The sequence below is a fragment of the Apiospora aurea genome, assembly GCF_038362705.1.
Source record: "Apiospora aurea strain CBS 24483 chromosome Unknown utg000011l_segment0_segment0, whole genome shotgun sequence".
In the NCBI taxonomy this organism is placed as follows: domain Eukaryota; kingdom Fungi; phylum Ascomycota; class Sordariomycetes; order Amphisphaeriales; family Apiosporaceae; genus Apiospora; species Apiospora aurea.
Window position 1 is genome coordinate 178444 of NW_027117398.1, and position 26946 is coordinate 205389.

A 26946-nucleotide genomic window follows, 5' to 3' on the forward strand; every position below is an offset into this window, starting at 1 on the left:
CTTCGATTCGATTACTTATTCGGTAAGAAATCGAACTGGACTGTCTTTTCCACTCTCATTGTGTCTGTCTGTCTGTCTGTCTGTCTCTCTGTCTGGCTCATTGATTCATTCATTTACTTCCGCTCGCATTCTCTCCCTCTCTTGCATCCAACCATCCGTCGCATTCGCTCACCCCGCGCCGCCCGCGATTGGGCTGTATTTGTTGTGATATAATCAGGGTGCTCCAACTATTTGCCAACTAATTGTTCGACCAACCAACTACTACCGCACGGTAGGCTGTATCCGACAGCTACTTACCTACTGCCTGCCGTTCAACAATTTCAGACTACTACGCCTTACGGTCCAGTGTAGTGAGGAAGACATCTCGCGACGTCACTGAAGCAGCACCAGCAACCAGCAGAAGAAGCAGCTATGGATGCCTCTCCCACCAAAAAGACGTGCCTTGGCCACGCTGGACGTCAACGCAACCTCCTCCCCCGCCTCCCCCGGCCTGAACAAGACGTCGCGCCTGAATGCCGCCGCCAAGACCTCGGCCTCGAGCCCGCTCAACACTTACAAGAAGCCGCCGGCGGTCGGAGGAGGATCCCCTTCTCCTTCCTCCAAACGTGCCCTTGCGATCGCAGAGGAGGGCGATGAGAACGCCAACCCGCTCAACCAGCATGCAGGCGCGCCGCCCGCCAAGAGGGCTTGCATTTCCGCGGCGACTTCTACTGCCCCGTCTACCGCGCCGTCGTCCCCGTCGCCAAGCAGAGCAGCGGCGCCGGCAGTAACAGCAACAACGTCATCGACGACAAAGACAGTGGTGGCCGATTCTCCCAGCGCAGCCACGACAACAGCAACAACACCAAGAAAGCAGCGGCAAGAAACAGAGGTCGCGACAGCGACGCCGGAGCAGGAAAGGCATGGGTCGCACTCTCCTGAAGAAGAGACATCGGCCATCTTCGACAACTCCCAACTCAACAACTCGCAGCTCACCACCGTCACGGAGCCAGACCAACCATCACCATCACCGCAACAACAGCAAAATTCACAAGAAGATAACCCAAGCCCCGTCGCAGCAGCAGCGACAGCAGCGACAGCAGCAACAGCTTCTTCTCCACAACACCTATCGCCATCATCGCAGTCACAGTCGCAACCGCAACTGCCCCCGATGACGCGCCCGCGCGCCCTGTCGTCCCTGACGCGCGAACAGGCCCGGCAAAAGGCCGAGATCCTGCGGCTGCGGCTCGGCCTGGCCCGCTACAAGGTCCGGACGGGCCAGACCGACGTCCCGCTGGAGCGGCTGCAGCGGCGCCCCGTGCCCGGGTCGTCGGCCCCCGCTACGGCCCAGTCGTCGCCGGCGCAATCGCAACCGTCGCAGCAGCAGCAGCAGCAGCAGCGCCAGCGACAACAACAACAGTCTTCTGCCCCCTCTTCTTTCTCGTCGCCGATAGCGATGACGAAGCAGTCCCAGCCCCAACAGCAGCAGCCGTCGCCGCTCCCGGCAGCGCAGAGGCGCCTGTCGCGAGAAGACAGCAGCGGCAACGAGCAGCAGCGGACCACGACGACGCCAAGAAAGGCGCTGCCCTCGGGACGATCCGCTTCGCAGACCCCTACTACTATCCAGCAACAGAAGCAAAAGTCCCACAGCGACTATACACCGTCCGCCTCGCAGGAATCATCTTCGACGCCGACACAGCAGCAGTCGCGACCTCGTTATTATGGCCCCTCGGCGGCGGCGGCGGCGGCGGTGTCAACGCCGAACCGGGACGCTCTGCAGCGGCTGGCGGCGTCGGCGGCGCTGGGTGCGTCGAGGCGGATAGGGGAGGCGGCGGCGGCGGCGGAGGAGGGAGGGGGGGCGTCGGAGTAGTAGTGGATAATGGGGAGGCGGCTTGGTAAAAGCATGACAAGAAAAGGGGGTTCACTATGTCTGGGAAAAAAAGGTATGGACGGTGGCTGACGTTCAGGCATCTGTTTTATTTTCGAAGCTCTCCTGTTTGCATCTGCATCTGCATTTCGAGAAAAGTGTCTAGCTAGAGCGGGCGGCGGTGCTATGTATGGGCCTGGGAGTTTAGACAGGGCGGATTCTCTGTCCAGAATTGCTTTCGATCGGAGTTCGGCATGGGGCTGGCTGGCTGCTTACGATTCAATGAGCAAGGCGGCGAAGATTAAGGTCAAGGTCAAAGGCTGGTCGTATCAATTAGTTGTTCGCTGATGTACACGAGAGCAATACAAAGATGTGGCCTTGAACATGACAAAACTGAATGGGATGTCGTATATCATGTAGAGCCAATTGAATGCAGGCAACACCCCTAGACTCCTTCGTTTGGACGTGTTGAGGCATTCGGAGGTATGAGTGACCCTCGTTGAATTCCCGCTATTTCCATCCTGGAATCCCATCCACGATAAAAGCCCTTGCGTGCTCCTGTCTAGGTGTACCCAGCCTTCAGGTAAGCAACAAGCGAGCAACACATGCGTAAGTAGCCTCTCCTCCCCGGCCTCGGCTACTAGCCAATCGTCGTTGACATCTGACTGTTGGAAACAGGGGGTGCCCCCCTCCTCCCTCTCATCTCTGGTTCAACTCACCCACAACCCATTTCAGCACTGACCGACCGACCACACCCCGTTCATACCATGTTCAGCGGTATTTCCCGCAGACCGTGGCGTTCTACCCCCCTACGCTGGAAGCGAGGCCGTTGCGGTGCCTGTCTCCTTTGCTGCTGCACGGTAGCGAGAGGGGGCGGAGGTAACATGGTTTCGGCAGCGCCGGCGGTGACTGCCAACACTTCTCCTTCTTCCCGGACAGACAAGGGGGAAGAGGAAGAGGCTGGGAGATCATCGAGGGGGCTACCATCACTGCTGCCGGTGTCTTCTTCCTCATCAAGCTCCGCTGTGCTGGCGGCGCCGTGGTGGTTGGCGATGCAATCCTGGCACTCCTCGTCCAGGCTGGTGGCCATGGTGATGGTGATGGACGGGACAGGGAGTGGAGTTTCTGAGGGTGACGGCGATCCGTCCAGTGGCTGCTGCTGGTTGTCGTCGGGGGCGGCAATCTCCATTGGGTCGCCGCCTTGCTCTTCTGGGTGATCTTGATCTTGATCTGGGTGGAGGTGGTGGAGATGGGGGTGCAGGCACTTGAAGACGGCCTTGTCGGCGCAGCCGCAGCGGTAGGTGAAGTGGACGGTGGAACACATTGCGGTATGGCCTCGTTGGTGTTCCGGGATGCGGGGAAGACGGATGAGATGTAGAGAGAGGGAGGCGCTCAGTTGGATCTTGGCTGGTGAGTCTCAAATTGCTGCGCGAGGAAGGGGCTTCTCTCACTGGGGGTTGCTGGCGACGCGCTTGTCGTGAGATCCGTGTCGATGGTTGCCGTAGCTCGTTCAAAGCCTCTTCAAGATGCCGCCATATAGTTCGGACAACAATCGATGAATCTGTGCATGTAGGCAGAACGAGGTCTGGAAAGCCATTGGGAGTTTCCATTGAGAATGAATGACTCGATCGATCTGCATGGGTTGGATGGGACATGGCTGATCGAGAGTCTGGGGAAGGAGCAGCCAGCACCTTCTCCTACAAACGCCCACAAGTAAGTGGAAGGCGCGCCTGCGGCTGCGACTGCGGCTGCGACTGCGACTGCGACTGCGACTGCGTCCTGGGGCAGAGAAATGGAAAGCGCATACCTCGACTTCCGAGTCTACGAGTCTGCACATCCCATCGTCCATACTGACGTACACATACATCTTGAACCATCTCGTCGCCGCCTCACTCGCTGCAATTGCATCTGTCATATCGCGGCCACTCTACAGACTCGGCCGAGTTTGCCGAGACTAGGTCGACTTGAAAGGGGTCCTGCTTATTTCTCGGCCCTCTGTCAGCTTGGCCAGGCGGACAGGGTGATTGGGACATCGCATCGGAACCCGCAGCGAATGGCCCCCCAAGCCCCCTCCACCGCGCCAGTGCGACGTCTTGGCTCCGTCCCCCACCTCCAGCATCACCGCATGAATCGACGCTGATTCGAGTGCTGGCTTTGAGGTATGTAATACCACATCTGGGGCGGTGCTGCTGGTTTAACTGGCCGATCCCGCCACCGCTGTAAGCCCGGTCGCTGTTGGTGCGCAGACACAGGATGCGACATTGCAATTCGGCAAAGACGATGATGCCTCATATAATAAATACACCACGGCCAGCCTCAACATGTCTGTCCCTTCTCCCTCTCGGAGTTTTATCTTCTTCACGAAGGGCGCAGCATCCCACACTCTTTTGGCCGACAATCCAGCAAACTTGTCTACCCTCATTTGGCTACCCAGTCTTCTTGCCTGAAGACGTCCATTCCTTATCATGTTGCTCCCACGCCCCTTCGCCGCGGCACTGCTCCTGGCCGCCGGCGCTCTCGCCAGCCCGACGCCCCCTCTCGAAGTGAGCGTGCTGCGCTCCGATCAGACCGACGCTCTGGTCCAAAAGGGTGTCGATCTCGCCCATACCTCGCAGCTCGAGAGGCGGCTCAAGGCCGATTTCGACATGGCCCATACGTGGGACCACCAGGTTCTCTTTCACGGGTACGTGCACACGCCTTTTTTTTTTCTTTTTTTCTTCTTTTTTAATGGCATCACACGATCCCAGCATTTGGGCTATCAGGAGAAAGCTGACAAGAATTGGGCCAAAGTGACTTTGCCTGGGCTCAGGACGATGCCGGTAGCACCGAGACGGTCGGCTTGAACATCACCTGCATCGACTGCGAGACCAAGGGCAGCATCACGGCCAAGCTGTGGGAGGACCTCCTCCACCCCTCGCTCCGGTTGCAGTTCAACGGAGTCGAGGCTTACGTCCTCCTCGGCCTCAACGCCAGTGCCTCCACCACCGTCTCCGTGAACCTCTTCGCTTCCAACTCCCCCATCGGCCTCCACTACCCCGGCCTGAGCGTCGGGGTCGTCTTCTTCGTCGACCTGGTCTTCAGCCTCAATGCCACCATTGACATGAGCGGCGGTTTCTACATCAAGCTGGCCGATGACGCCTTCTTGCAGGCCGACATCTTCGGCGGTGATGTCAGCGATTACTTCTTGTAAGTTCATGAAAACCTATTGTGGCTACCATGAGCATCTGATACTAATACGCAATCACAGTGACGGCGCGAGCAGCAAGTCCCTACCCATTACTGTTGAAACAGGCTCTGGAGCTACCTTCAAGGCCGACCTTCGGCTGCGTGTCCAGGTCGGTGCTGAGGCGGCCATCGACACCTTCGGCATCGGCGCCGGGGCCGCCATGGGCATCTACGCCAACCTCGTCGAGTTCGTGGCCGAGATCGAGAAAACGCCCACTTGCGACCTCGAGACCAGAGAGTGGTTCGACCTCAATGCCGGCGCCTATGCCAAGCTCGACGTCGTCGTCGACTACAAGACCCTGGGCCTCGTTCCCACCGTGTCGACGACGCTGCTCTCGGCCCCGACGCTCACCCAGTGCTGGATCCCGCACAAGGCATCCGGCATTGCTGGCCCGGGATTGACTATGACATCCCCCGCTCTGTCGGCGACGATTCCCGCGCTGCCATTCATCTCTTCCTCGATGCCGGCAAACCAAAGCAGCAAAGTGACCGTCTCTGGGTCGTCTCATACGGTATCCTCCTCGTCGGCAACTAGTCCGACCTCTACTGTCTCGCAAGCCGCTCTGTCGTCTCTGTCGCCCCTGTCGTCTACGGATAGCATTACTGCAAAGTACGCGACCTCTGCCACGGTCCTGTCACCCCTTTCCTCCGCTATGCCATCCCTCGCGCCACCACTGTCCCTGAACGGCACCAGAAGATATCCGATGGTGCATAGCAGCCAGGTGACCGTATCCGGCTCTCAGGCAGCCGCCTCCTCTTCCTCTTCTTCCTCTTTGTCGAGCCTCTCGGCATCTCTTTCGCTAGCTGCTTCGTCCCGATTTACCTTGTCTCTCCCGTCGGCGGCCAGCTTTACCGCGAAGACCTCGGGTTTCTCCACTACAATCTCGCCGCCGCTCTCTACCGCTGCACCATCAGGGGCGCTAGCGCCCCTGTCCTTGAACGGGACCGGCCGATACCCGATGGCGAATGCGTCGGCTCTTGGTGCCACCAATGAAACCAACCTCGTCACCACCACGCTGTACTCGACCGCAGCTTACACCATCACCATGTGCGCGGCCGGAGTGCCCAACTGTCCCGCCGCCTATCAGCAAGAGGTGACCGTCACCAAGACCGTTGGCTCTTTCACCACCATCTGCCCCGCCGGCGCCCAGGTTACCTGGCCAGCGGCGGCGGAGGTAAGCGGCGAGGCCGGGTCGCCTTCGGCTGCTGCTTCTGCATCCACCACGTCTCAGCGCGTCGTCGTGACACAGGTCGTTGCTTTGACAAGGGTCCCGTCGCCGAAGCCTGAGACGTTTGTGCCGCCACCGGTCCCGGCGCCTACCAAGCAGGCCGTGGCTGTGGCAGCGGTGGCAGTAGCGTCAGGAGAAGCATCAAACTCCGGTGCTGCTGCTGCTATCGCCGCGTATGCTGCGTTCATGGCGGATTACGGAGTCGACAGCGCAAAGTCTCATGGTAACGCCACCTCGACGACGACTCCTTCTTCGTCAGCATCAGCATCAGGGCCTGATGATCATGGTGACTACCCTGTTGTGGCGGCTGCCGTCGGTGCTTCCAACAAACCTGTTGATGAGACTTCCTCCCCCTTGACTTCGTTCGGCCACGAACCCATCGTCCAGAACTCCACCACCACGTTTTCTTCATCTGGAGAACATGTGCCGGTCACTGCCGGCGCGGTTGTGTCTTATGCCGGGAACATCGGGCTCGTGTTGGGTACCATCGTGGTGACGGTTATCTTAATGGGATAGACTTAACACGGGTTTGGCAGATGGTGTTTTCCCGTCACATTTCAATGTAGCTACGAGTTTTAATATTTATATACCCCGATTAATTTTGCAGCATGACCAAATATAGCAGATGGTTTTGATTCAAGCGTGCACCTATCCTGGAGAAGCTACGAAATGCATGTTTAGATCTGCTGAGATTATGTGCCCAAGCAAATTTGCTCGTAGTCTCGACATGGAGGTGGCATTATGCCTGTTGCTGTCCCTTCTCAAACCTACTTCGTCACGAATCCCTTCACTTGATGGAACCATATCATCCCATATATATCTATATTGCCGTAATCGGTCTCACGGGAAAAAGGGGAGGGGAGCTTTGTTCCTTTTTCTACTGCTAGCTGAAGTATTCACTGGAGATAGCCGTCTCTCGGAGCCGGGCCAGGTCATGGAAACTGGTGGTTAAACGCTTTGGAGCTCCGTCCGCCCCCCTCCGGCACCTTCACGCCCACCTCTGCCTCCGTGATCGCCGCCGCCTTGACCGGAAGAGATGAATAACGAAACGGGCGGCAGTAAAGGCCTTTCTTTTTCTTTCTTTCTTTCTTTCTTTCTTTCTTTCTTTCTTTCTTTTTCATCTCGTACAGAGATCAATGCAATGACTCAACCACGTCAATCAGGAGGCGCCATTACATCATAGCTGGGAGAAACGAACGACAAGGTTAGTAGGGATCGAGTAAGAAACAGAGAACCAGACCCCCCTGACCTCCACCCCCTTTTTCTTCCGCGTCGCACGGATTGTAAACAGCAGGTCATGGAACCATGTCAACGCGACGTCGAATGCAACGAGATCAATAGACAATCACAAGTGCGACTTGATAATCCGGGAGGCTATTACTTTTACCGACCGAGCCTTCAGCGTCGGGGAACAGCGTCTTTGAGAAACGACCAGATGAGTTTTCAGACGGTACTCAACCCGCCAACAAACAGAAATACCTCTCACACACACACATGATACACCTTCCTTACAAGCCAAGCCACAGGTGATCTCGTTGAGAAAAGAACGGGGAAAAAAAAAACAGCAGGAACATGCCTCAAGGGGAATGAATCACTTCTTGACCCCCACCCCAAAACAGGCGTATATTTGGTATAATGCCCCATCGTAACTCCAATATATGCAAATGCTAGAAAGCCAGCTGTGCAATGAACACCCGTGCCTCCCATACATAAACCACACTCGGCTTGGTATTACGTTTTCTGACCCAAACTGAAACCCCCCATCCCTTCTATCTCTCGCTTCTCTCTCTTTTCCTTAGTTCTCATCTATCCAACCTCGGCACCCTGGCTTCACCTCATGGATCTCTGCAGCTCCTGCAGGTACTTGGTGAACGACTTGCGATCCGTCGACGTCGTCATGGCCCGGAGGAAGTCGGTCCCGTCGATGCCCACGGCGGGGAATACGGACGACTGCAGATGCTGTATGAACGCGTCGCCCGTCTTGAGGTAGATAGCCTGCTCGAGGCCGGCGATCTCGGTCAGGACCTGCCGTGTCTGGGCGTCGTTGGACGGCTTGAAGTTGGGGTCGCGCAGAATCTCCCAGCACACCGTGTGGAACCGGTCGATGAAGAACTGGTCGAACCCGGGGATCGAGGGCGTCGGGGAGCCGCTCGGAGCTGTGGGGTTCGCCGAGATGTTGGCAACGTCGGGGCCGCCCCAGACGCTCGTCATCTTGCCGAGCAAGGCGAACGCTATGCGGCTCACTGGAAGATTACCAGAGGCCGGGTCGACATCCCGGGCCAGGCCGAGGATGGATGTGATGAGGGACTCGAAGAATCCTTGGTTGGTTTCGGAAACGAGGACGCTGCCAAGGTCGTTGTTCAGGATGGCCAAGAGGAACCCAAGGTATTCGCGACGCAACTCGGCCAGTTGAATCTCGTCATCGGTACCGTTGATGGGTTCTCTCAGACCGCCAAATACGCGCTGGAGCAGTGGGGTAAGTAGCATATTAAGAACTTCGTAGATCTCCGTCTTGAAGCCGTACACGACCTGATCCAAGAGTCGCAGGAACATGGCCATCTCGTCCTTGGAAGAGCTCTGCGACAGCAGGCCCTCGATCCATTGCGGCAACTGAGGAAGAACAGCAACTCCCAGCACACCAAGCAGTCGGGAGAATGCGGATCGGCAGGCGGTGCGGATTTCCGAAGACGCATTCAGCTGGCTCAGAGCGGTCAGGATGGCCTCGGCAGCCCGGGAGAACTCGGTCGAGAGCTCTTTAGCGGGCGGTGGGCGCTGGTTGGCCGAGGTCGTGCCCGGGGTCCAGTCGGAAAAGCCATGAGCCAGTGTGCCCAAGGCCATTATGATGTGATGAATCTGGAGGAGAGCCTGGGCGTCGCCCGCCTTTGCGCGAGGCAAATTCTGCTCCATATCTGCGAACAGCGGATCCATGACAGACCGCGCGTACATGCCCTGCTTTTCGGTTGGCGTAGCTGTCGTAGACGATATGCAGCCAATAGCCTCATATAGATACAACTGGCTAGTGAACACGGCGTCCGCTGAGTTGTCGAGCTCGTCGGAGGACATGTCGTCGTCGGCGTCGTCCCCGGGCACTTCAGCCTTGATCGGAAGGAGGTCCGCAATGGACTGGATCACCGTCTCGGCGACATTGCCGACCTGTGACCGCAAATGTTTCACGAAGCGGTGGAACAGGTACCAAGAGCGACTGCGGATGCGAGGGTGATCGTGGTGGACTAAACGCACAAATGTCTCCAGGACCTGGCCAGTGAACGGGTTCATGCGTTCGTTCTCAAAAACGGCGCAGTATCGCACACAGATTTCCATGTACTGGAAGAGTATCGCCGGATGGGGGAAGTTCGCAATACCTAAAGCAAATGTTAGTTGGATATACTTCTCACGCGGTCTATATGGGGTTGTTCATGACTCGCCTGACTCGATCATCTTGGCCATCATCGCCATCAGACGATCCGATGCCAGAGCAGACTGCTGGTTCTTGGAGCTCGACCCCTGACCGGGCATAGCCAATTCCCCAAACAGATACATCTCGTAAAGAGCCAGGTCCAGATCCCTCCAGTCAAGCTGGGTTCCCTGCTCGTCCAAGCGCTGGAATGTGTTGGCAACCAAGTTGCTCAGCACATCGATGTAGAGATCTTGCTTGACGGCAGCGACGCTCTTCTGCAGAACCTGCAGCCTCTTGCGCAAATCCTGGAACTCGGCCTCGTCCGTCTGTTCGTCTTCGTTGCCCCAGGACGACGTCTCGTCATAGCGCATCTTCATAATGATGGCGTTCAGAATAGGGGGCAGCATCTCAGCGAACCCGGGCTCGAGGTCGTTCAGTTTCCGCAGGTAGGTGAGAACATCAGTAAGCGAGGGGATGACGGTGGAGCACACTTCATCGTATTCATCCGAGAAGAAGCGCAGGAGCAGTGGCAAGAATTGCTGCAGGAGCTGGTTGGCCTTGGAACGGGTGGCGTCGTCCGTCGCACGATCTTCGAGCACACGGACAAGGTCGGCGAGAACGGTGTTGACGAGTTTGGCCACGGCCTCGGCCAGATCGGTGTCATAGCGCGGCGTGCCCTTATATTCACACAGAGGCGGGCTGGCAATCAGCTGGGTTATGATGTCACGCAGGTTGAGGAAAGAGATCATTTCAGTCTTGTCGGCTGGGCGCATCTTCTTGCCCACTATCTCGGTGAATGCGTCGACGGCGGCATCCCGCACCTTGTCTTCGGAGCCGGAGGGGCTGGTGCGGCCAATCAAGGGGAAGATGTGGTTGAGCATGCCGTCGCCAATGATGAGGGAGATGTCGATCCAGCTGACCCATTTGCCAATGACCTTGAGGGTCATCTCTGCAATACTATCGTTCTGGTTTGCGTACCGGGCCAGAATCCCCTGCCAAGACTGGGCAATGACCTGGACGTGGCGGGCTCGAACCAGGTCCTTGAGATCTGTGTGGCTCTTTACTTCGTTGCCCTGGCGCATGACCATGACATCGGCGATTTCGTCGTGGACACTGCCCAGGATGCGCAGGTACATGTTGACGCCCTGGACGTTGTCCCAGCTCTGGCCTCCCTGGGGGTCGGCGATGGCAATGAAGTCGTCGAAGAAGGTCTCCCAGCCCTGGGCGTAGAGGGTGACGAACAGGTAGGTCAGGGTCTGGGTGAGCTTGTTCTGCATGTTGGGGGAGTCGACCTGCTCAGCCTGGGCGGTGCCGTAGTTGTCTCTGACGTAGCCCATCAGAGCATCGCGCAGGTACATGAGCTCCTGAGGGCCCAGGACGCCGGTGTGGATGCCGCTGTTGATGATCTCGAGGCAGACATGGCGGACGATCTCGGAGACCTTGGGGGTCTTTGTGAAGATGGCGACGCAGACCTGCCAGGCCTGGGGGTCGGTGCGGACGCGGTCGAGGAACTCGAAGGCCTGCTGCTTGAGGCTGGGGTCGCCCCCGGAGGGATTCCAGACGATTTCTATGGCATTCTCGATTTGAGAGTCCATCTTTACAGCTGGAAGCTGCTATGATTCGGGCAGCCCACGGTGGGGTGCATGCAGCATGCTTCAGCAAACAAGGGCTGGGGAATCTCCGAGACCCTCGGTGGTGTGCGTGTGCAGCGGAACGGGTGAGCTGCCAGGGTGGTGGAAGGGACTCGGTGGGGGGGGAGAAGAGAAAGAGGTGAGGTGGTTTGATCAAAGTGGCGGGCGGCCGTCGGTCGGGATCGCTGTGAAAATCGGTCAGAGGCGGGATGGTGGGAAGTGGGATGGATGTTGAAGCGGCGAGAAAGTTCGAGTCGAAAAGGTTTGATGGGCCAACGCAGCGAGAAAAAGGTCGGCGGATTGGACGTCGTCGCTTAGCAAAGGCCACGAAGAAGAAAAAAGACTGGGAAAACGTCCAAAAGACCGAGATATGTCTGGATGGCTTCTTCTACCGTCTTTGTCTGCTTGTGCATGTGCTGAATGCCAGATGCTGATAGTACGAGATTGTGATTGTGCACAATCACCCACCCCACCTTTGGGCTGCAGTTCTCTGTGTGGTGGTGCTGGGCGGTGGGCGTCAGGCTGGGCTCCGACTCCGACTCCTCACCTGCTTTACTGCCAAGGGCGGTGAACATTGGTTGGTGGCCTAACGTCGTCCCTAGGCCTAGGCAGCTAGGCGCGCAGGCACGCATGCCAATTGAACAATCCGACAAAAACAAATCATGACAGCCGCGGGGTAAAATTCCCAATCGTCGGCCCTGGCTTTCTGCCCTGGCCTTTCTTTTTTTTTTCTTTTTTCCTTTTTTTCTTTCTCGTTTTTCACCCCACCTACAGCTCTTCGACAGCCTGTCAGCTACGGACGGGACTTGCTCTGCATGTGCCGAGTGCACAGAGGGAGGGGCATATCAATTGGATAGATGTACGTCAGTCAACGTAGTACTGAGAAGAGCAGCTATAGCACGGGCTTCACGACATGATGGGTACGACGATAAACCTGCTCTTGCATATGACCGACGAGTTGCTTCAGATGAAGGAATCCTTCTTGCAGCATGCCGAGGTCACAGAGATGGCAAGTCCAGGTGCCAGTTCAGCAACCCCGTGATGCAAGTTGCAGAACCCCCTTGCCCTTCCCTGGTGTACCTACCGAATCTACTACATGTGTATTGCTACGACCAACTCTGCTTCTGCTAGCTCGACGTAAACTGGAGCGTGCGTGGTGAGATTGCATGCGTCCCGTGGTGTTCAACGTACATGTCCCCCTGATATCTGCATCAGAACACTTCTCGTTGGTTGACAGCAAGAAATGCCTGCTCTTGACCATTCTTCATAACATGCTGAGAGCAGCGCTTGTCCCACCAAGGCGCCGGATCGACGGAAGGGGAGATCGACGCGAGGCAGGTCTCGTCGGGTTCTTGCTGAAGAACAACCCGAAGCTCGTGACCGCCGCAGCGTACCTTTCCCAATATCAACTTCAGGTTTCGGCACATCCCTGGCAGGATTGGCATCGTTCCGGATTCACTATCACGATTACCGACCGAAGGTATCGGCGCGTCTCGAGGTCATCGCGACCCGTATAGATGGCGCATAGTTGAGCTCGTACGTTCCGATGGTAGACAGAAAAAGCAAACATTTCCATGGGATAGACATATCGCAGGGCTGGAGTAGAAGCACTGAGCAAGTACAGATAGCTGGATCCCGGTTTCTTGGCCCCAAAACGGCTATCGCTTGCTAGACGGGCCAGTGTCCTGTTGATCACCGAATTTCACCGGCACCCGGCCATCCGCTGCTGTTCGGTAAGTTGTCAGTTTGGGCCAGCCTGCCACTTTCCCAAAACCGCTTGGCCATCCGTTCCGTGTATGGCACATGTGGTGTTCTTCAGCCGGATGATTTCACTGTTCAACCTATTTGGTTGCATCTCAAAACTCCTCGCGTAGAAGCTACACTGGCCTGGGCTTTCCAATAAGCACACAGGCCATGAGAGCCACCGTCGTTCATGTTTTGGTCCGCGGCCATGAATTTGGGATGCCACACCACAGCGGGCATCCGATGGTTCTCTAACATGGTGGAAAGGTTGTCGTGCGACAACCAGAGAACCAAACAATGCCAGAGGTCGGGTAGAACCTGGGATTGGATTGGGTCGGTTCCGGCATTTGGGAACATTGAGGAGCTCATGCCATCGTCATCATCATCATCATCATCAGGCGTGGTGGTTTCGAAGGTGAGGGCGGCATCACTGCATCGCGAAGCAGAAACTGACAAATAACAGAAGAAGTAGATACATCTTCAGGTCAAGATGCAGACTAACACGCAAGTGCCGTGATGCCAATGACAACAGCAGCCAGCTACCCACGTACATGGTGAACTTCCTATGCCCAAGAAGTGCCTATGGACACCAGTCAAAGACAGACAAGAAGAAAGAGATGAAAATGGCATGAGTTGAGATGAACAGAGAAATTGGCTTTGGGGGGGATCAGATGTCAGATGCAAAAGCCACGACGGCCAGTAATAATAGAAACAGAGACGCGGGTGATAAGAGATGATCCCACCAGGATCTATTGCGAAGCACGAGCACGACCCTCTTGCCTCTCGCCCTTTATCGGAGCACCCGGCCGTCTGGACCGATCCTAGCTAAGGACCAATATTCGCAATTATCGTTGGCTAAAGTACATAGCCAGCCAGCTCTAGGATCCAGGACCGTCATCGAGAGTGTGTCGTAAATATTTGATTAGGCTTGTTACACTTCAAGCGTGCTGGGTCTGATCCTGCTGGGGCCCAGGTGTGTGCCATTTGGGATATTCTTCGATCGGCCAGCCGAGCGAAGAAGCAATCGTTCCAAAGGCAGAGACAGCAAATAATCCCAGAGTCTGGACGGCCGTGTGCAAGGTACATAAAGCTGTACGTAAAACCACTCTTGTTCATGCGTGCAACCATTTCGTGGAGGAGGGAGGGAGGGCGTTGCCAAACAAGATCCGCCCGCATTGAGCGAATGAAATTGAGAGGTCGGCTCGAAGCGGATTAGACGGCAGGCTGACAGCTCGTCGATGATGGAACGTGCAAGGGGGTGTCTGGCAGGCTGGGTGGTCATGTTCTTCATCCTCCTCTCAAATCTGCAATCAATCTTGTGCCCTTCCTTGCCTTGCCTCGCTGTCGCACGACTGTACGGAACCATTCTCGGGGCGTGCAACTTTGCCAGGATACCCAAATTGGTTGTTGGGTGACGAGATTGGCGATCAATCGTAAACAAAAAGGGCCTTATGATCTAATGTAATCACCTACTACTGCTGCAGTGCTAGCCTAGCCGAATGCAAGGGCGAGAAATTAATTACCAGACTTGGCGCAGGGGGAAGCGGAAGGGCTCCCTCCAAGCAAAGAAAGCATCGGGCGTTCATCTCTTAGCTCTCGTTCTATCTCAAAACAAGAACCCACATACATACAGATGCGGACTAGAAGCCCCCAAGCACGCACGAGGCGGCTTCCGGGTAGGCAGTAGGAGAGATACCGGCCTTGGAAGAAGAAGAAGAAGAAGAAGAAGCAAAGCCTAGAAAGCCTGGGGGGCGGACGATCAGTGGACGTTGTCAGAGTGAAACAAGGGCGGACCGAATGCTTAACCCGCCCCAAAACGGCCGCAAACACTGGCAGACCTTGGGATAGAACGGCACGAACAGGTCTGGGAGAGGGCTCGGGTCACGTTACAGCATATCAAGAATATGTCATGGAGCGACCAAAGCTTGCGAAGCTCGTGGATCGTCGTCAGCCTCCAGCCTTGCAGAGACCGTGAGACCCCCTCACTTTGCCGTCCTGTCACAAGAGGGAGATTACTGGGATGGCGAGTGCTCCATCCAGACGGCGATGGCCCCCGTTCGAGCCCTTTAGCAGATATCCAGTGTGGCAAAAAGGCCATGCTTGCTTGCGACTTTGGCTTACTTGCTGCTATGTATGATCTACCTATCACGCCGCAAGAGGCAGTAGATAAGCACTAAAATTTTCGGTGCTAAGGTCCGTAAAAGAGAAGAAGAAGAAGAAGGAAAAAAAAAAAAAAGAGGGCGCCTGTACCTGCATTAGCGGTGCCTCCCTACCATTCCGTCTCTTCCATGCTTTGATGCTGGCCTATCAGTGACCCTCGGAAATACCACCTTAGCCAGCTCACCCCCGCATTTGCACATCGACGGGGGGCCTTCTTGGCCTTCGCGAGAGGGCGATGCAGCGACGCAAACAGGCCGAAGTAGTAGGTTAACCTAGTGCCTTTTCGCAATGTTTTGTTTTTTATGCCGCCGAAATCAAGATCATCTCTGCACAAGCAATTCGTGGGCCGCCCAGGGGAATCCGGCCGCAGCGAAAGGCCGAAGATTTCAGGACTCCTTACATCCCACAGTTGACGATTGAGCATTCTCCTACTTTCTAGCGTGGGCAAAACAAAGCCCTGCAGCCATGGCCTCCACGTTCCATGCCTGCCATGCCGGCCATGCCTGCCCAGCCCATCGGTGCTTCACCGACAACTGGATCAGGCACTGGGCAGAACGACGTCCCAAAGCCCACCAAACCGTTATTGTCTTCGATTGTGTGTGCGCGATGAAGGACCCAAGGGACCCCCCTCTTTCGCCCTTGTCTCTCCTCTCCTCTCTTCTAACCTTTGGTTCCCTCCGACCTATTCTTAGAACAGGAAAAAAAGAAATGGACCAAATCGCGATGAAATAGCAGTAATCAAAGGATCAAATCAAAGGATCTCACGATGAAATCACCACCACAATAGCTCATTATTTGCTGACATAACACACCACCGGGGGAAGACAATCAGAGATGGCGCTTGTCTGGTCGGTGTATGTACTCTCGCTAAAAGCGAATTCGGGGATCGATTGCCAACGAACGAGGGGACCGTAGCGTCGTTGCAACCTTCCCACCTTCCCCCGTAGTAGTAGTAGTAGTAGGCCCTGCGCTGCCCAGCCTGGCAGCCAGCCGAGCCTGTCCAATCCATGCAGACCCTCGAAAGACTGCTTACCGCTGAAGACGGGCAGGACGGGCTGTCATCCAGGAGCAGATCGCCCAGTTGCGCGACATCCAGAGCGGAGAAGACCGCATGATGGATAGAGGGGATGCTACACTGGCTTTTACTAGGTAATAGACAGCAGACCACGAACCATTGCTCACCGTCTACGGAAGCGAAGGGTGCCCAATGGCGAATCGTCAGATGCAGTTCGATACTGCTGCATCCCATTGGCCGCCGCGGTGTCTCGCCCATCTCACATCTAGTTTATTGCAGTAGTGTGGGAAATAGCCTATCAAATTACGGGATCGCGTTGGCCTCAGAAGCGCCTCTCCGTCTGCGCCGTCCACCGCCCGCTTGTCTTGGCCTTTTGCTTGAACGAACCGCCCTTCGTCCCGGACTCCCATAAGTCCCAAACCCAAATGACCCAATCGCCTTTGCATCATGGGGCTCCTCAGACCAGCGCGCACTTGCACCATGTCAGGAAGTACCACCCACCAGCCCATCTACCCATCCTGCCCATCATCCCATGTCGTGGCCGCGTTGTGTGGGCCCCCTTTTGGACCATCCTGGACAGTCCTGGACATCGCGGGCCCCTGCCTGCCCTGTCACGGCCCTGTGCCTGTCTGCCTGCCCCATGAAGCCCCACGAAAGCGGCCGGGATGCTGGTCCCGCTAGTCATGGCCTACACGACTTTAATTTCCCAGGCGGTGGATTTGCCTCTCCTATTTCCCTTTCGAGCTCTTTGTCGGCCTTTGGCCACCACCGCAGCCATGGAACCAGAACCGGGTATTAATATTCGATCGTCCTCCAGTCCTTGGTTCAACTTTTCCCCCTTCTCCTCAGCCATCCAGCCAATCTCGATATCTGACTCAACACTGACCTCGGTCGTCCATTCTTTCACCAACTATCAAAAAGCCTATTGCTTAATTTTCGCTCTTCAGCAAACTTTTACCAACCAACCCCCCCAATCTATACAATTAGCCCGTTTTTAAACGTACCCATCCAAATCAGTCAAAATGCAGTTCGCCGCTACCGCCGCTCTGTTCGCCACCGCCGTGGCCGGTAACATGGTCTACGAGACCCAGTACCACACCATCACCTCGTGCGCCCCCGAGGTCACCGACTGCCCCGCCCGCTCCACCGTGACCTCCAGCACCGTCATGGCCGTCACCACCCCCGCCGGTGGCTACGCCGTCTCCTCGGTCGTCCCCCAGAAGCCCGCCGAGACCCCCGCTGCCAGCTCCCCCGTCGTTCCCACCGGCGGCAAGCAGACCGGTCCCTACGACACCGCCCCTGCTCCCTACGTAAGTTTTTGATTCACCGTCCTGCAAATGCAGTCCTCCGAACACAGATCTGACAATCTCATAGCCCACCAAGCCCGCTGCTGAGAGCGTCTCCTCCAACAGCCCCGTCCAGCCTTCGCAGCCCGCTGGTGGCAACGGTGGCAACCCGGTCACCTCGGTCCAGACCATCTCGACCTGCATGCCCACCGTCATCTACTCTACCGTCACCATCGGCCAGAGCGTTCCCACCGGCCCCGCCGGCGGCAACAACGGCGGCTACCCCTCCGTCCCCGCCCCCTCCGGCGGCTTCCCCAACAAGCCCCAGCAGCCCTCTGCCGGCCTCCCCCTAGCCCCAGCTCGACCTACCCGGTCACCGCTGGCGCTGGTGCCGTCGGTGCCTCCGTCTTCGCCGCTGCTGCCGGCCTTGTCGCTGCCGCTCTCCTCTAAGCGTCTTCGGATGTTGAGAATCAAGGGTTCGGTTGGTGCTCGGTGATCCCCTTAAAGGGTCTCCGAGTGCAGACTTTCTTCAAAAACAAACAACCTCGGAGCCAGGCTCTGGAAATGGTTCATCCTCCACGGCATGAGCACATTTTGTACTACTTAATTGCTTCTAATTGTATCTATTGGGCCCTGGATGCCACTTGACAAAATAAATCCACCCTGTGTCTTTCCAGAATGTTTGTTTTCCTCCCTTTCGAATGTATATATCTGAGTCACTTGAGATATGAATTTCAAAATGATACCACCTTTTTGCCTACAACATCTTCAAATCTTTCCAAAGAGTAATGTGACCCCTCCTCGGCTTATCCAAGGTGACGAAAATGAATTGGATGGGTGGCATTCGGCTGTCGCCTGTTGTGTTCCTGATCGACGTGTGCGTGCGCTTGACTCTGAACCCTGGTTCGTCCCAATTTCCAGACCCTGTAAATGAAACGCGCCGTTCACGCGGGCTAATCCCCGTTCGGGACGGCGCTAACCTGCCAACAGCGCTGCGCAGATGAAAGTCTGTGAGTGGTTGATCCCTGTTGGGTTGGTTTCGATTCGTCCGCAAATAGACGAGTCTGCTGACATGTTGGCCAGGCTGTGCAATTTCTTCCCTCTAAGCCTCCCAGTGATGAAATTGGTTTCCTCCGAACGAGCGACAGCCTGACAAGCACAGGCTTGTAGGATGCATAGGATTCATGGAAGGGCCCTTCCTGTCTTACCCAGCAAGCGCCAGGGGGAATGCGGCTTGCATGCTTTGTGTCAACCCGAAAAAGACGAGGAATCCTTCCTTGTGGGGGCGGCAGCCATCGTCACAATAAGCAAATGCCCGAAAAAGAAAATAGAGACAACGAAGCTGCCCAAAGAATCGACGAAAGAAGACTTGCCTACGTCATCGTCAGGAACCGGACAGCACACTATGCCAGTTAGCCTGGACGTCCTATCCGGCTTACATATTAGCGCCTTGCTTTCCGACTGTCCGAGATAAGGCAAGCAAGCCATTTGAACTTCATTTCATCTCGCCTAACTTGGAATATATGTAAGCACCATGTACCAACGGAGCAATGGAGTATTGACGCCATGGGCATAGGTAATTGGAGGGAACCCGCCGTTTAGTCAGATGTCCAACCAAAGCTACACACCAATGCGAAGCAGCAACAGCAGCCACCTTGTTCGGGATCCGACTGATCACTCCCCTCTCCATCCACTGCGCCAGGCTGACAGAACAACAATTGGGGGTGGCCGCGTTCATGCTTACCTACAATTGCATCTCACTCGGATCCAGGGGTGCAGTCTCAGCCACTTGAGGGGCCGAATCTGCATGTTGGTTGATTTCCATGTTCCACGTCACGTCCCAACTTCGGAAAGACAAGAACAGGATTGTTATTCTTCTCCTTACGTTGTGGGCCACCTTCACGGTACTAGTAGCATCCTATAAGCGCCTCCCGGCTCAGCATGCCTAGCAAGGCGCCACACCGCCCATCTCTAGTCCCCCGTGGCATACGATCCAGCTCGTGGGCACATCCCACAGTCGGGGAGCCGCTCCGACTCATCTAGCCTTCGCCAAGACCGGGGCTGGGTCTCTCGTCCGTCTAGACCGCCCCGGGGACCCTTCGGATGGCTCGCGCTCTCTCTACCTAGTAGCTGCTGGAGCAGGTGTCCCACCTCAAGGCCTAAGGTGTCGAGTCTTGTCGTCGCTGAAAGAACGAGGGAGGTGACAGTGAGAACTCCGATGCACTGTTTCTCCAAGTATGCTGTGATGGAGGGCTGAATCCAGCATGAAGTCTTCATCCCAAGACCGCACTGTGCCGCCCGCCCGTCGTGATGATATCGGTGGGTGGATTGACCACCCACCCCGCACGTCCATCAATAGATGGACGTCTAGATCGCTCCCCCAACTATCGTTTTGCCGGATGCAACTAGTTCGCTGGTGGTGCGGCCGCTCCTTCTGGCCTGTCGTTCCGTCCCGATAGTTGGTGGTATCTCGGCTTCCTTACAGGACGGTGCTTTGCTGTAATGCACATGAAGGAGATGCCTGGTCTGATACGCTCGTTATCCCCGCTGACGCTTTCGTTTGTTTAATATATCGCATTACGTAAAGAGCAATCGATTGAAGTGACCAGCAAGCACTTCGTTGAACGAGCAAGGCTGAGCCTTCGTTCCGTTCGTGCCCATAGATAATGATCGTCCTACCCAGCGAACATAGGCGCGAGGTGCTTCCGGTACTTCCAGCATGCTGGCTGCTCCATTGACGAACGGTTATAACTGGCCACCATCTAGCAACACCCGGAGCCTGCGATCCGGATCTACCTTGGACTTGTTCAATCCCAGCTTGTGTACGGCGGTCAAGAAGCCGGGTCTTGACCCCAGGATCCCGCAAAGCTCTCGGCCGTAGCAGCAGGCTTAAGCCTTTAACTACGGGTTCGGGGACATAGCCTTCCATAGCATCCTAGCAGGTCGATAACAGCGAGTGGTGAAAGGCTTCTATGATGTCGTCTGCAGGGACCTGATGTCCATACTTTTGGGAATGCCATCCCTGTTATGAGTGGTTAGCACTTCCCTATCGCAGTCCTCGTGGGATGAAGAAGCCCTATCGTTACCTTTAATATACATGGAATGAATGATGCCTATGTATTCTTTGTTTCTTCTTCTTCTTTTTTCTTCCCCCCCTCCCCTTAGTGTATATATAATTATGTTTGCCGAGAGCGAACAGTTAAGTAAACGGCTGTGACACCCCCTGGTGGTGCGGCATTCCTTGGCTTCGTAGAAATCACCAGCCCGGTCTGGAACCAACTTATTGAGTCGGTATCCCTCCTTTCCCACTTTACTTGGTGAGGCTCGACCTTTTACTGGGAATTTTCTTGCTCTGCAGGATGCGGTCTCGGTTCACCTGGCTGTGGAGGGCTGGTAGCTGAAGCAACTTGGGAGGCTGCGATATTATCCTATAGTATGGGCGTTATATACACAACCTTGGCGAACATTGGGAGCTGATGACTCAGGGCTCCCTGATCTTAGCTGAGGGAAGATGTAACCCTTAAATCACACAAAAAAGCCAACCGACCTCAGCTGGACCGTAGCTGGGAGCCAGCTCCGGGGAAAGTGCAGAATTACTGCACTTTGTGTTTCTATTCATAGAGCAATAATCTGGACATGCAGTATTACCTGGAGCCTCGACGTTCTCTGCGTAACCTTGAGTGAGGTCAGTACGTTCGGGTATTCATTTTGGAAGACGGCCTCATATGGGTGCAGCGGCACCGGGCTGCGATCCTCCATTGAAAACCTATGGATCAGGTTGTCGAGCAAGCGAATATAAATAAAACCAGATCCCCTTCTTTTGATCTCGAACTTGCCAGACCAGCAAGACTCAAGCACCCGTCCAATACACGCACAACAGCCCTTTCCTCTTCACTTGCAACTATGCTGTACCCAAAAACCCTTCCTCCCGTCAAGCTCGTGCCAGCCTGCCCGACGACACCTTTTACAAGAACGACCGCCACGTCGCCTGCCTGTTCCGCGACACCAAGTTCGTGCTCGACGTCGCGGGGGTCGACGCCCAGGCGGGGCCGGCCACGTTCCAGGTCGGGGTGGAAGGGGCGGTCAACAACGAACTCGACGGCAGTAAGTTTCTTTTTGACGAAACCCATCCATCACCCACACCCACACCGCCACACGACATGTGCATACAGTATAGAAAAGCAGAGCAGCTGACACGAATTGCCCCTATCCCTATCCACAGCGCTGTGCGCCTTCCCTCCAAAGTCTCCTCCAACGGCAACGGCGACGACAAAGACGGCGGCCTGACCCTGGCGCAGGTCCGCGAGCTTGCCGAGGAGCTGGTCAACACGCCCGACTGCAACCTGTGCGGCCAGATCACGGCCAACTACCACAGCAAGAACGCGTCGGCGCTGGGCCGGCTCAAGTTCGACTGGCGCGACAACGCCGTCTGCCAGCACCCGTGCATCCGCGAGACCGACCTCGGCCAGGCCAACGCGAAGAATGCGAAGCCGGCGCCCGCCGGGGACGACGGTAAGAAGAGCTCTGGTCGTGGGACTTTCGTCCCTTCGATGGTCTGGGCGGGAGTGTTGGGGTCGTTGGTCGTGACCCTCTTGGGGTGAGTTGCTCGCCCTCTTACCTGAGTTGGAAGAAGTAGGTTGGTTTCGAAGAAGACTACCGAGCTGGGGGAGGGGAGCAAGGGCACGAGTAAGGGGCGGTGAGGTGGTGGGAGAAGCCTCGAGTTCATTACAAACACCGAAGTTAGGGTACTCAGGTTGTAAGCAAGTCGGCTTTATAGTTAGTTTCGCCTAGAAATTCAGTTGATGTTACCAGTCGCTCCAATCGGCCAGTCTAGCGACGACGTAAAAATGTATAGCAAACATCGTGTAACTCCAGAGAGACTCGCTCAGATTACCAATCACTTAACTCTCGGAATGGAGGAGCGGAACTAGTTCGAACGCCACGTTTCTTCCACACTAATAAGATTGCGAAAAAGCGGCGGGGGATGTTTCGGCCGTAGCCCTATTGTCGACTACGCCTCAAACGCCGCAATGCTTAGCAGCCCGACGACATTTGTCAACGACCCCCTGAATAGAGTCCTCCGAGAGTCCAACATCGTCGTTCGCCTTCTAGCGAAAAGAGGAGGCTGAATGGCGTCTCACTCACTACGCTCGCATAAGCAGGTCGCGCCGCGCCGGGGGCATGATGGACCGGCGGCGTCGAAGTGTATAAGAGGACGGTCTCGCCGCCACCAGTGGCTACATCTGTTCTGTGTAAGCTTCGTCGACGACTCGATTCATCCATCACTCGCCATTCCTCTCAACACTTCGGCCATCCAGTAGTTTTTGTCGATATCCGTCTTCCCCGGATCATCTAGATCAACCAACCATGTCCGCATCGCCCCACGACCTCCCCGCGCCCCGCCGCATCGTGGCCTCGAACCTGCCCCTCCCCGCCGCCAGCGCGGGCGACGCGGGGGCCGAGCCCGGTGTCGAGGTCAAGGTCGATACCCTCGAGGCCCACCCGATCCTGGGCGGTTCGTTGGTGCGGTACATCGTGGGAACCAACGCGCAGGTCCCGACGAGCAACGATGGGCAGTGAGTTCCTCGGCATCCCCCGATCTGGCGGCGTGCAGGTGAAGAAGGGGCAAAACAGCTAACACCTTCTCTCAAATGGAACCCTTCCGGTTGCGGATGTCCCTGGTATGGGGATCGTGTTGCCCAACGGCACACACATGTAAGTGGTCAGATGCGAGCGACAACAGATGGTATTTGTTGGTCGAAATTCCCATTTAGGTGGCTGACCCCTTTCGTAGGTACTACATCGACGTCGCGCCCAACACCGAGGGAGTGATGGTAAGTCTTCCTCCCCCAGGAGCTCCTTCAGCGTGGGGGCTTTTGTGTCCCCTTGATTTTGACATGTACTAACGACGGTGAACCGAAAAGCACCGAACGACCTCCGCCGACTACCTGGTCGTGCTCCAGGGGGCGCTGAGCCTGATGACCCCCGGCGACGCGCCGTACACCATCCGCGACGGCAAGCCCGATTACAGCGAGCTCGTGCGGACCGAGTGCCACCCGGGCGAGGTCGTGTTCCAGCGCGGAATGATGCATGCGTAAGATCTAAGATCCCCCTCCTTTATTTCTTTCCCCTTACCTTTTCCGGGATACCCTCTATGAGCCAGAGAGATCAGCTAACGTCGGACGTCTTCATCGTTTCCAGTCTCTCCAACCACACGAGCAGCTGGGTTCGACTGCTCGTCATCGTCTTAGATGCGAAGCCCAACCGCGTGCCCGTTGCCGAGGCGCACGAGCAGGGGAACCAGACGGCGTCGTACAAGGTGCTGGAGGATCAATGGTTGGCGTAGATGGCTGTTGGGTCCAGCATGTTGGAAGGTTTATCAAGGCCCCCGATCATGCAATAGCTGGTCAGTGGCATAGTTGATATGAGATAGCTGATAAGTAGTCGGATAACTGGTGGGTAACAGGGATAACAGCCAAGTTTGTGACTTGTGTTGCATTAGCAATTTAGGATCACAACGGCAGCACAAGGTCACAATCAGTGTTGTTACACAAGGAAGATATCCTCCGTCTTCAACTGAAGCCGCTCCCTAAGGCCCACGGACTCGAACGCCTCCAAATCCATGAACCCATGCACATAAGCCGGCCCGATAACTTCAAACCGAGGCGGTACCTCCCCCGTCGTCGAAGGCCCGTCGTCCACTGCCCGTTTCGGCCGCAAGACCAGTGGAACCTTGGCCCCCTCCAGACAGGCAATAACGTCGCCTTGCTGTGCGCGCCCTCTGAGCAGCATCGTATATAAACCCTTTTCCGTGACGTTGAAACCCCAATGGGTATAAGTAAAACACCACACAGGGTCGCAAATTGTGTCTTCAAGGAGATAAGGCTCTTCCTCTTGCGGAGGATCATCACCCGCATCTTTGCCACTGTTCCTTTGAACAGTGGGTTCTGTCAAACCCGCGTCGTTCGATTCGGACATCCTCTTGTCGTGCCTCCTCATGCTTTCCCTCATCTTCTCCCTCAAGCTCCCGTCGAGCGTCTCGATCTCGTCCTGTTGCAGTCTTTTCATCGGAAAGCCGCTCCGGTCCGTCGCCAGCGTACGCCAATAGGCCGTAAACGCTGGCTCGCCCGATACATAACATACCGGACCGGCTTCATCGTCGTCCAGCAAGTTCCTACCCACGCACGAGCGCATTGAAACGTACTGCGTCTCGTCCGAGTCGGAGCGATAGTGCCGCTCGCGGTCCGGTTCCGGGATGATTTTCCCCACCGCATCGAGCACCACGCCCCGCGTCCGCAGCGCGCCGTCGCCGCCATTCTCGTCATCCGCGATGAGACAGGGGACCTGGCAGTTCAACGGGCCCGCGCTGAAGATCCCCGCTGCGCGAACAAGAGGGTGTGTCTCTCGTCGGCAGCGGCCGGAGTCCGGAGCGACATGGTGAAGCTCGGGACCCACGACGGGAGGTGCTGGGCGAGTTGCTGCTCTTGATCCACGTCGTCATCGTTTGCCGGGAGTTTGGCCTTTTTCTTATCGTGAGGCCATGGATTCTGGGCGATGATGTCCAGGTTCGCGGAGAAGTTGATGATGGCCCGGGCGGCGTCGAGATGGACCTGGGGCAGGGTTCGCGAGTAATCGACTGCGAATCTCAGCTCCTGCGGAGCGAGCCCGAGTACTTTGCATTGGCAGACATAACTGTTAGCCCGACCACTGTTTTGAAGCCTGGTTTGCAACAGTGGAAAACCTGCTTACCAGCGTAGATCCTATCCCTCGGATCCGTCGAAGCCGATTCACTCCACCGCGCCAGCACGTCAAGCAGCCCCTCCCGTTCCCCCCTTTGCGCCAACGTCCGCTGGTCGTTGATCCGCTTCAACTTGGCCAGCAACATCCCGACTTCCAGCTGCAGCCAGCTCCCGTGGCTCCCCACATACCCGTGGAACGCGTCCGACGGCGGCAGCGGCGCCAGGAACCGCGCGACCACGTCCCACTCGAGCCGGCCCCGCCGTCCCGCCACGAGCACGACGCGCGGCGCGCACGCGAGCTCCTGGACGACCCAGATGCGGTCCCAGATCGCCGGGCGGAAGAGGGCGTGGTACAGGACGTCCTGGTCCTCGTACGTCATCTCCCAGCTCCGGAGGCGCTGGGCGGCGGTTGCCGCTCTCCAGGACGTGCACGGCTTCCCCGTCGTCGGGTCCTGGTCCGTGGGGAAGCGGTAATTGAGGCCCTCCAGCGTCCGGATGTCGTTGGTGGCGCAGATGCTCCCCAGGAGCTCCAGGCCGGCCTCCATGGCTTCCTCGGCGACGCCTTCTTCGTGCGCGTCGTCGGCGGACGAAGTGGGGCCGAGCCAGACCAGGTCCGCGCGGCACTGCTCGTAGATCTGGCGCATCATGGACACCTGGTGGTTGCGCTCGGCCAGGTCCTGTTGGTTGATGCAGATGGCATCGATCCATAACAAACCCACGTCATCGTCCTGGGAGGAGGACCGCAGGTTGCACAGTAGTTTGTGCAGGTTCGGAGTAACTTGCAAGGACTTGCCATCGACTTCGATCTGCTCGCCGGTGAGGCCGGGGTCGCCCCATACGTAGGAAACGGTGTTGTAGACTGGCTTGTCGGCCAGCGAATGGTAGTGCAAGCACCCTCGAACCAGGGCCTCTTTGTCATCATCTGCGGGCAGGAGCTCGAAGAGACGAATCTCCTCTCTGTCCCTGTTGAGTGTGCGGTAGATAGGGGAGGCCATCGCGTGGCAAGACGCCCGGGAGATTCGTGAGTTCTCTGTGAAGGCTTGTTACTTACTCTAGCGCACCACTAGATGTATTCTAGGTGTTTCTGTTTTCATCGTTCGGGCCGTTGTTGTGAGGGTAGAGAAGTATGCGATTGTCCTTGCGGGGGTGGTACAGTAAGCCATCGCAGCATCTCCACCGCATGTGGGCTTCAATGACCATAAATATAACGTGCTAGCCAAGCTACTGTCACCTAGCTAATAAAAATAAAATGCGATTTTCATCAGGATCGGGAAGAGTAGGGAAATTACGGCTGGGACAGAAGAGCAAAAATATTAAAAGAGCAAAAACATACAACACCGAGGATTCCCAGGTCGTCACCGACCCTAGTACTAATTCGGCTCTCTGCTGCTTATATATGGGAGAGCGGACGGGATCCCTAGTATTCAGCAGGATATGGTCGTATGTGTCAGGAAATCTGACTACTACAGTCTATGAGGGGACTGCTGGTCAAGAAAAGCTATCATCCAACCTCAACCTCCAGTCTTTGGTGTCCCCCCTATGAGCAGCCGAGACGCTGGGAGTGTCCGAACTCCACACAGTCCAAATCGCATTCCACAAACTTGGTTGATCCGCCCACCATGACTATATCGCCAATAGCCTCCCCCATATTCGTACAGCCTCGTTGTTTCCACTG

General features: G+C 56.4%; 9 protein-coding genes across 9 annotated transcripts; 5 read left to right on the plus strand and 4 right to left on the minus strand.

Annotated features, from left to right (window-relative positions):
* Positions 1 to 415: 415 nt before the first annotated feature.
* PG986_015061 (uncharacterized protein) lies at positions 416 to 1849 on the plus strand (the record flags this gene model as incomplete). Its single annotated transcript, XM_066851283.1, has 1 exon — positions 416 to 1849. One exon carries the CDS (start codon positions 416 to 418, stop codon positions 1847 to 1849), a length of 1434 nt encoding a protein of 477 aa, XP_066692372.1.
* A 757-nt stretch (positions 1850 to 2606) lies between these two features.
* PG986_015062 (uncharacterized protein) lies at positions 2607 to 3170 on the minus strand (the record flags this gene model as incomplete). Its single annotated transcript, XM_066851284.1, has 1 exon — positions 2607 to 3170. The coding sequence occupies one exon, from the start codon at positions 3168 to 3170 to the stop codon at positions 2607 to 2609; it is 564 nt and encodes a 187-aa protein (XP_066692373.1).
* A 1141-nt stretch (positions 3171 to 4311) lies between these two features.
* Positions 4312 to 6816, plus strand: PG986_015063 (uncharacterized protein; the record flags this gene model as incomplete). Its single annotated transcript, XM_066851285.1, has 3 exons — positions 4312 to 4529; positions 4637 to 5032; positions 5094 to 6816. 3 exons carry the CDS (start codon positions 4312 to 4314, stop codon positions 6814 to 6816), a joined length of 2337 nt encoding a protein of 778 aa, XP_066692374.1.
* Positions 6817 to 8130: 1314 nt separating this feature from the next.
* PG986_015064 (armadillo-type protein) lies at positions 8131 to 11292 on the minus strand (the record flags this gene model as incomplete). Its single annotated transcript, XM_066851286.1, has 2 exons — positions 8131 to 9662; positions 9726 to 11292. 2 exons carry the CDS (start codon positions 11290 to 11292, stop codon positions 8131 to 8133), a joined length of 3099 nt encoding a protein of 1032 aa, XP_066692375.1.
* Positions 11293 to 12539: 1247 nt separating this feature from the next.
* Positions 12540 to 13624, minus strand: PG986_015065 (uncharacterized protein; the record flags this gene model as incomplete). Its single annotated transcript, XM_066851287.1, has 4 exons — positions 12540 to 12722; positions 12800 to 12996; positions 13254 to 13501; positions 13548 to 13624. 4 exons carry the CDS (start codon positions 13622 to 13624, stop codon positions 12540 to 12542), a joined length of 705 nt encoding a protein of 234 aa, XP_066692376.1.
* Positions 13625 to 17268: 3644 nt separating this feature from the next.
* On the plus strand, positions 17269 to 18028 carry PG986_015066 (uncharacterized protein; the record flags this gene model as incomplete). The annotated part of the gene is made up of 2 exons (XM_066851288.1): positions 17269 to 17556; positions 17621 to 18028. 2 exons carry the CDS (start codon positions 17269 to 17271, stop codon positions 18026 to 18028), a joined length of 696 nt encoding a protein of 231 aa, XP_066692377.1.
* A 2682-nt stretch (positions 18029 to 20710) lies between these two features.
* PG986_015067 (uncharacterized protein) lies at positions 20711 to 22133 on the plus strand (the record flags this gene model as incomplete). Its single annotated transcript, XM_066851289.1, has 2 exons — positions 20711 to 20735; positions 21388 to 22133. 2 exons carry the CDS (start codon positions 20711 to 20713, stop codon positions 22131 to 22133), a joined length of 771 nt encoding a protein of 256 aa, XP_066692378.1.
* Positions 22134 to 22899: 766 nt separating this feature from the next.
* On the plus strand, positions 22900 to 23878 carry PG986_015068 (uncharacterized protein; the record flags this gene model as incomplete). Its single annotated transcript, XM_066851290.1, has 4 exons — positions 22900 to 23108; positions 23327 to 23366; positions 23457 to 23626; positions 23734 to 23878. 4 exons carry the CDS (start codon positions 22900 to 22902, stop codon positions 23876 to 23878), a joined length of 564 nt encoding a protein of 187 aa, XP_066692379.1.
* A 200-nt stretch (positions 23879 to 24078) lies between these two features.
* Positions 24079 to 25816, minus strand: PG986_015069 (heterokaryon incompatibility protein; the record flags this gene model as incomplete). The annotated part of the gene is made up of 3 exons (XM_066851291.1): positions 24079 to 24898; positions 24922 to 25204; positions 25282 to 25816. The coding sequence occupies 3 exons, from the start codon at positions 25814 to 25816 to the stop codon at positions 24079 to 24081; spliced, it is 1638 nt and encodes a 545-aa protein (XP_066692380.1).
* Between the last annotated feature and the right edge of the window lie 1130 nt (positions 25817 to 26946).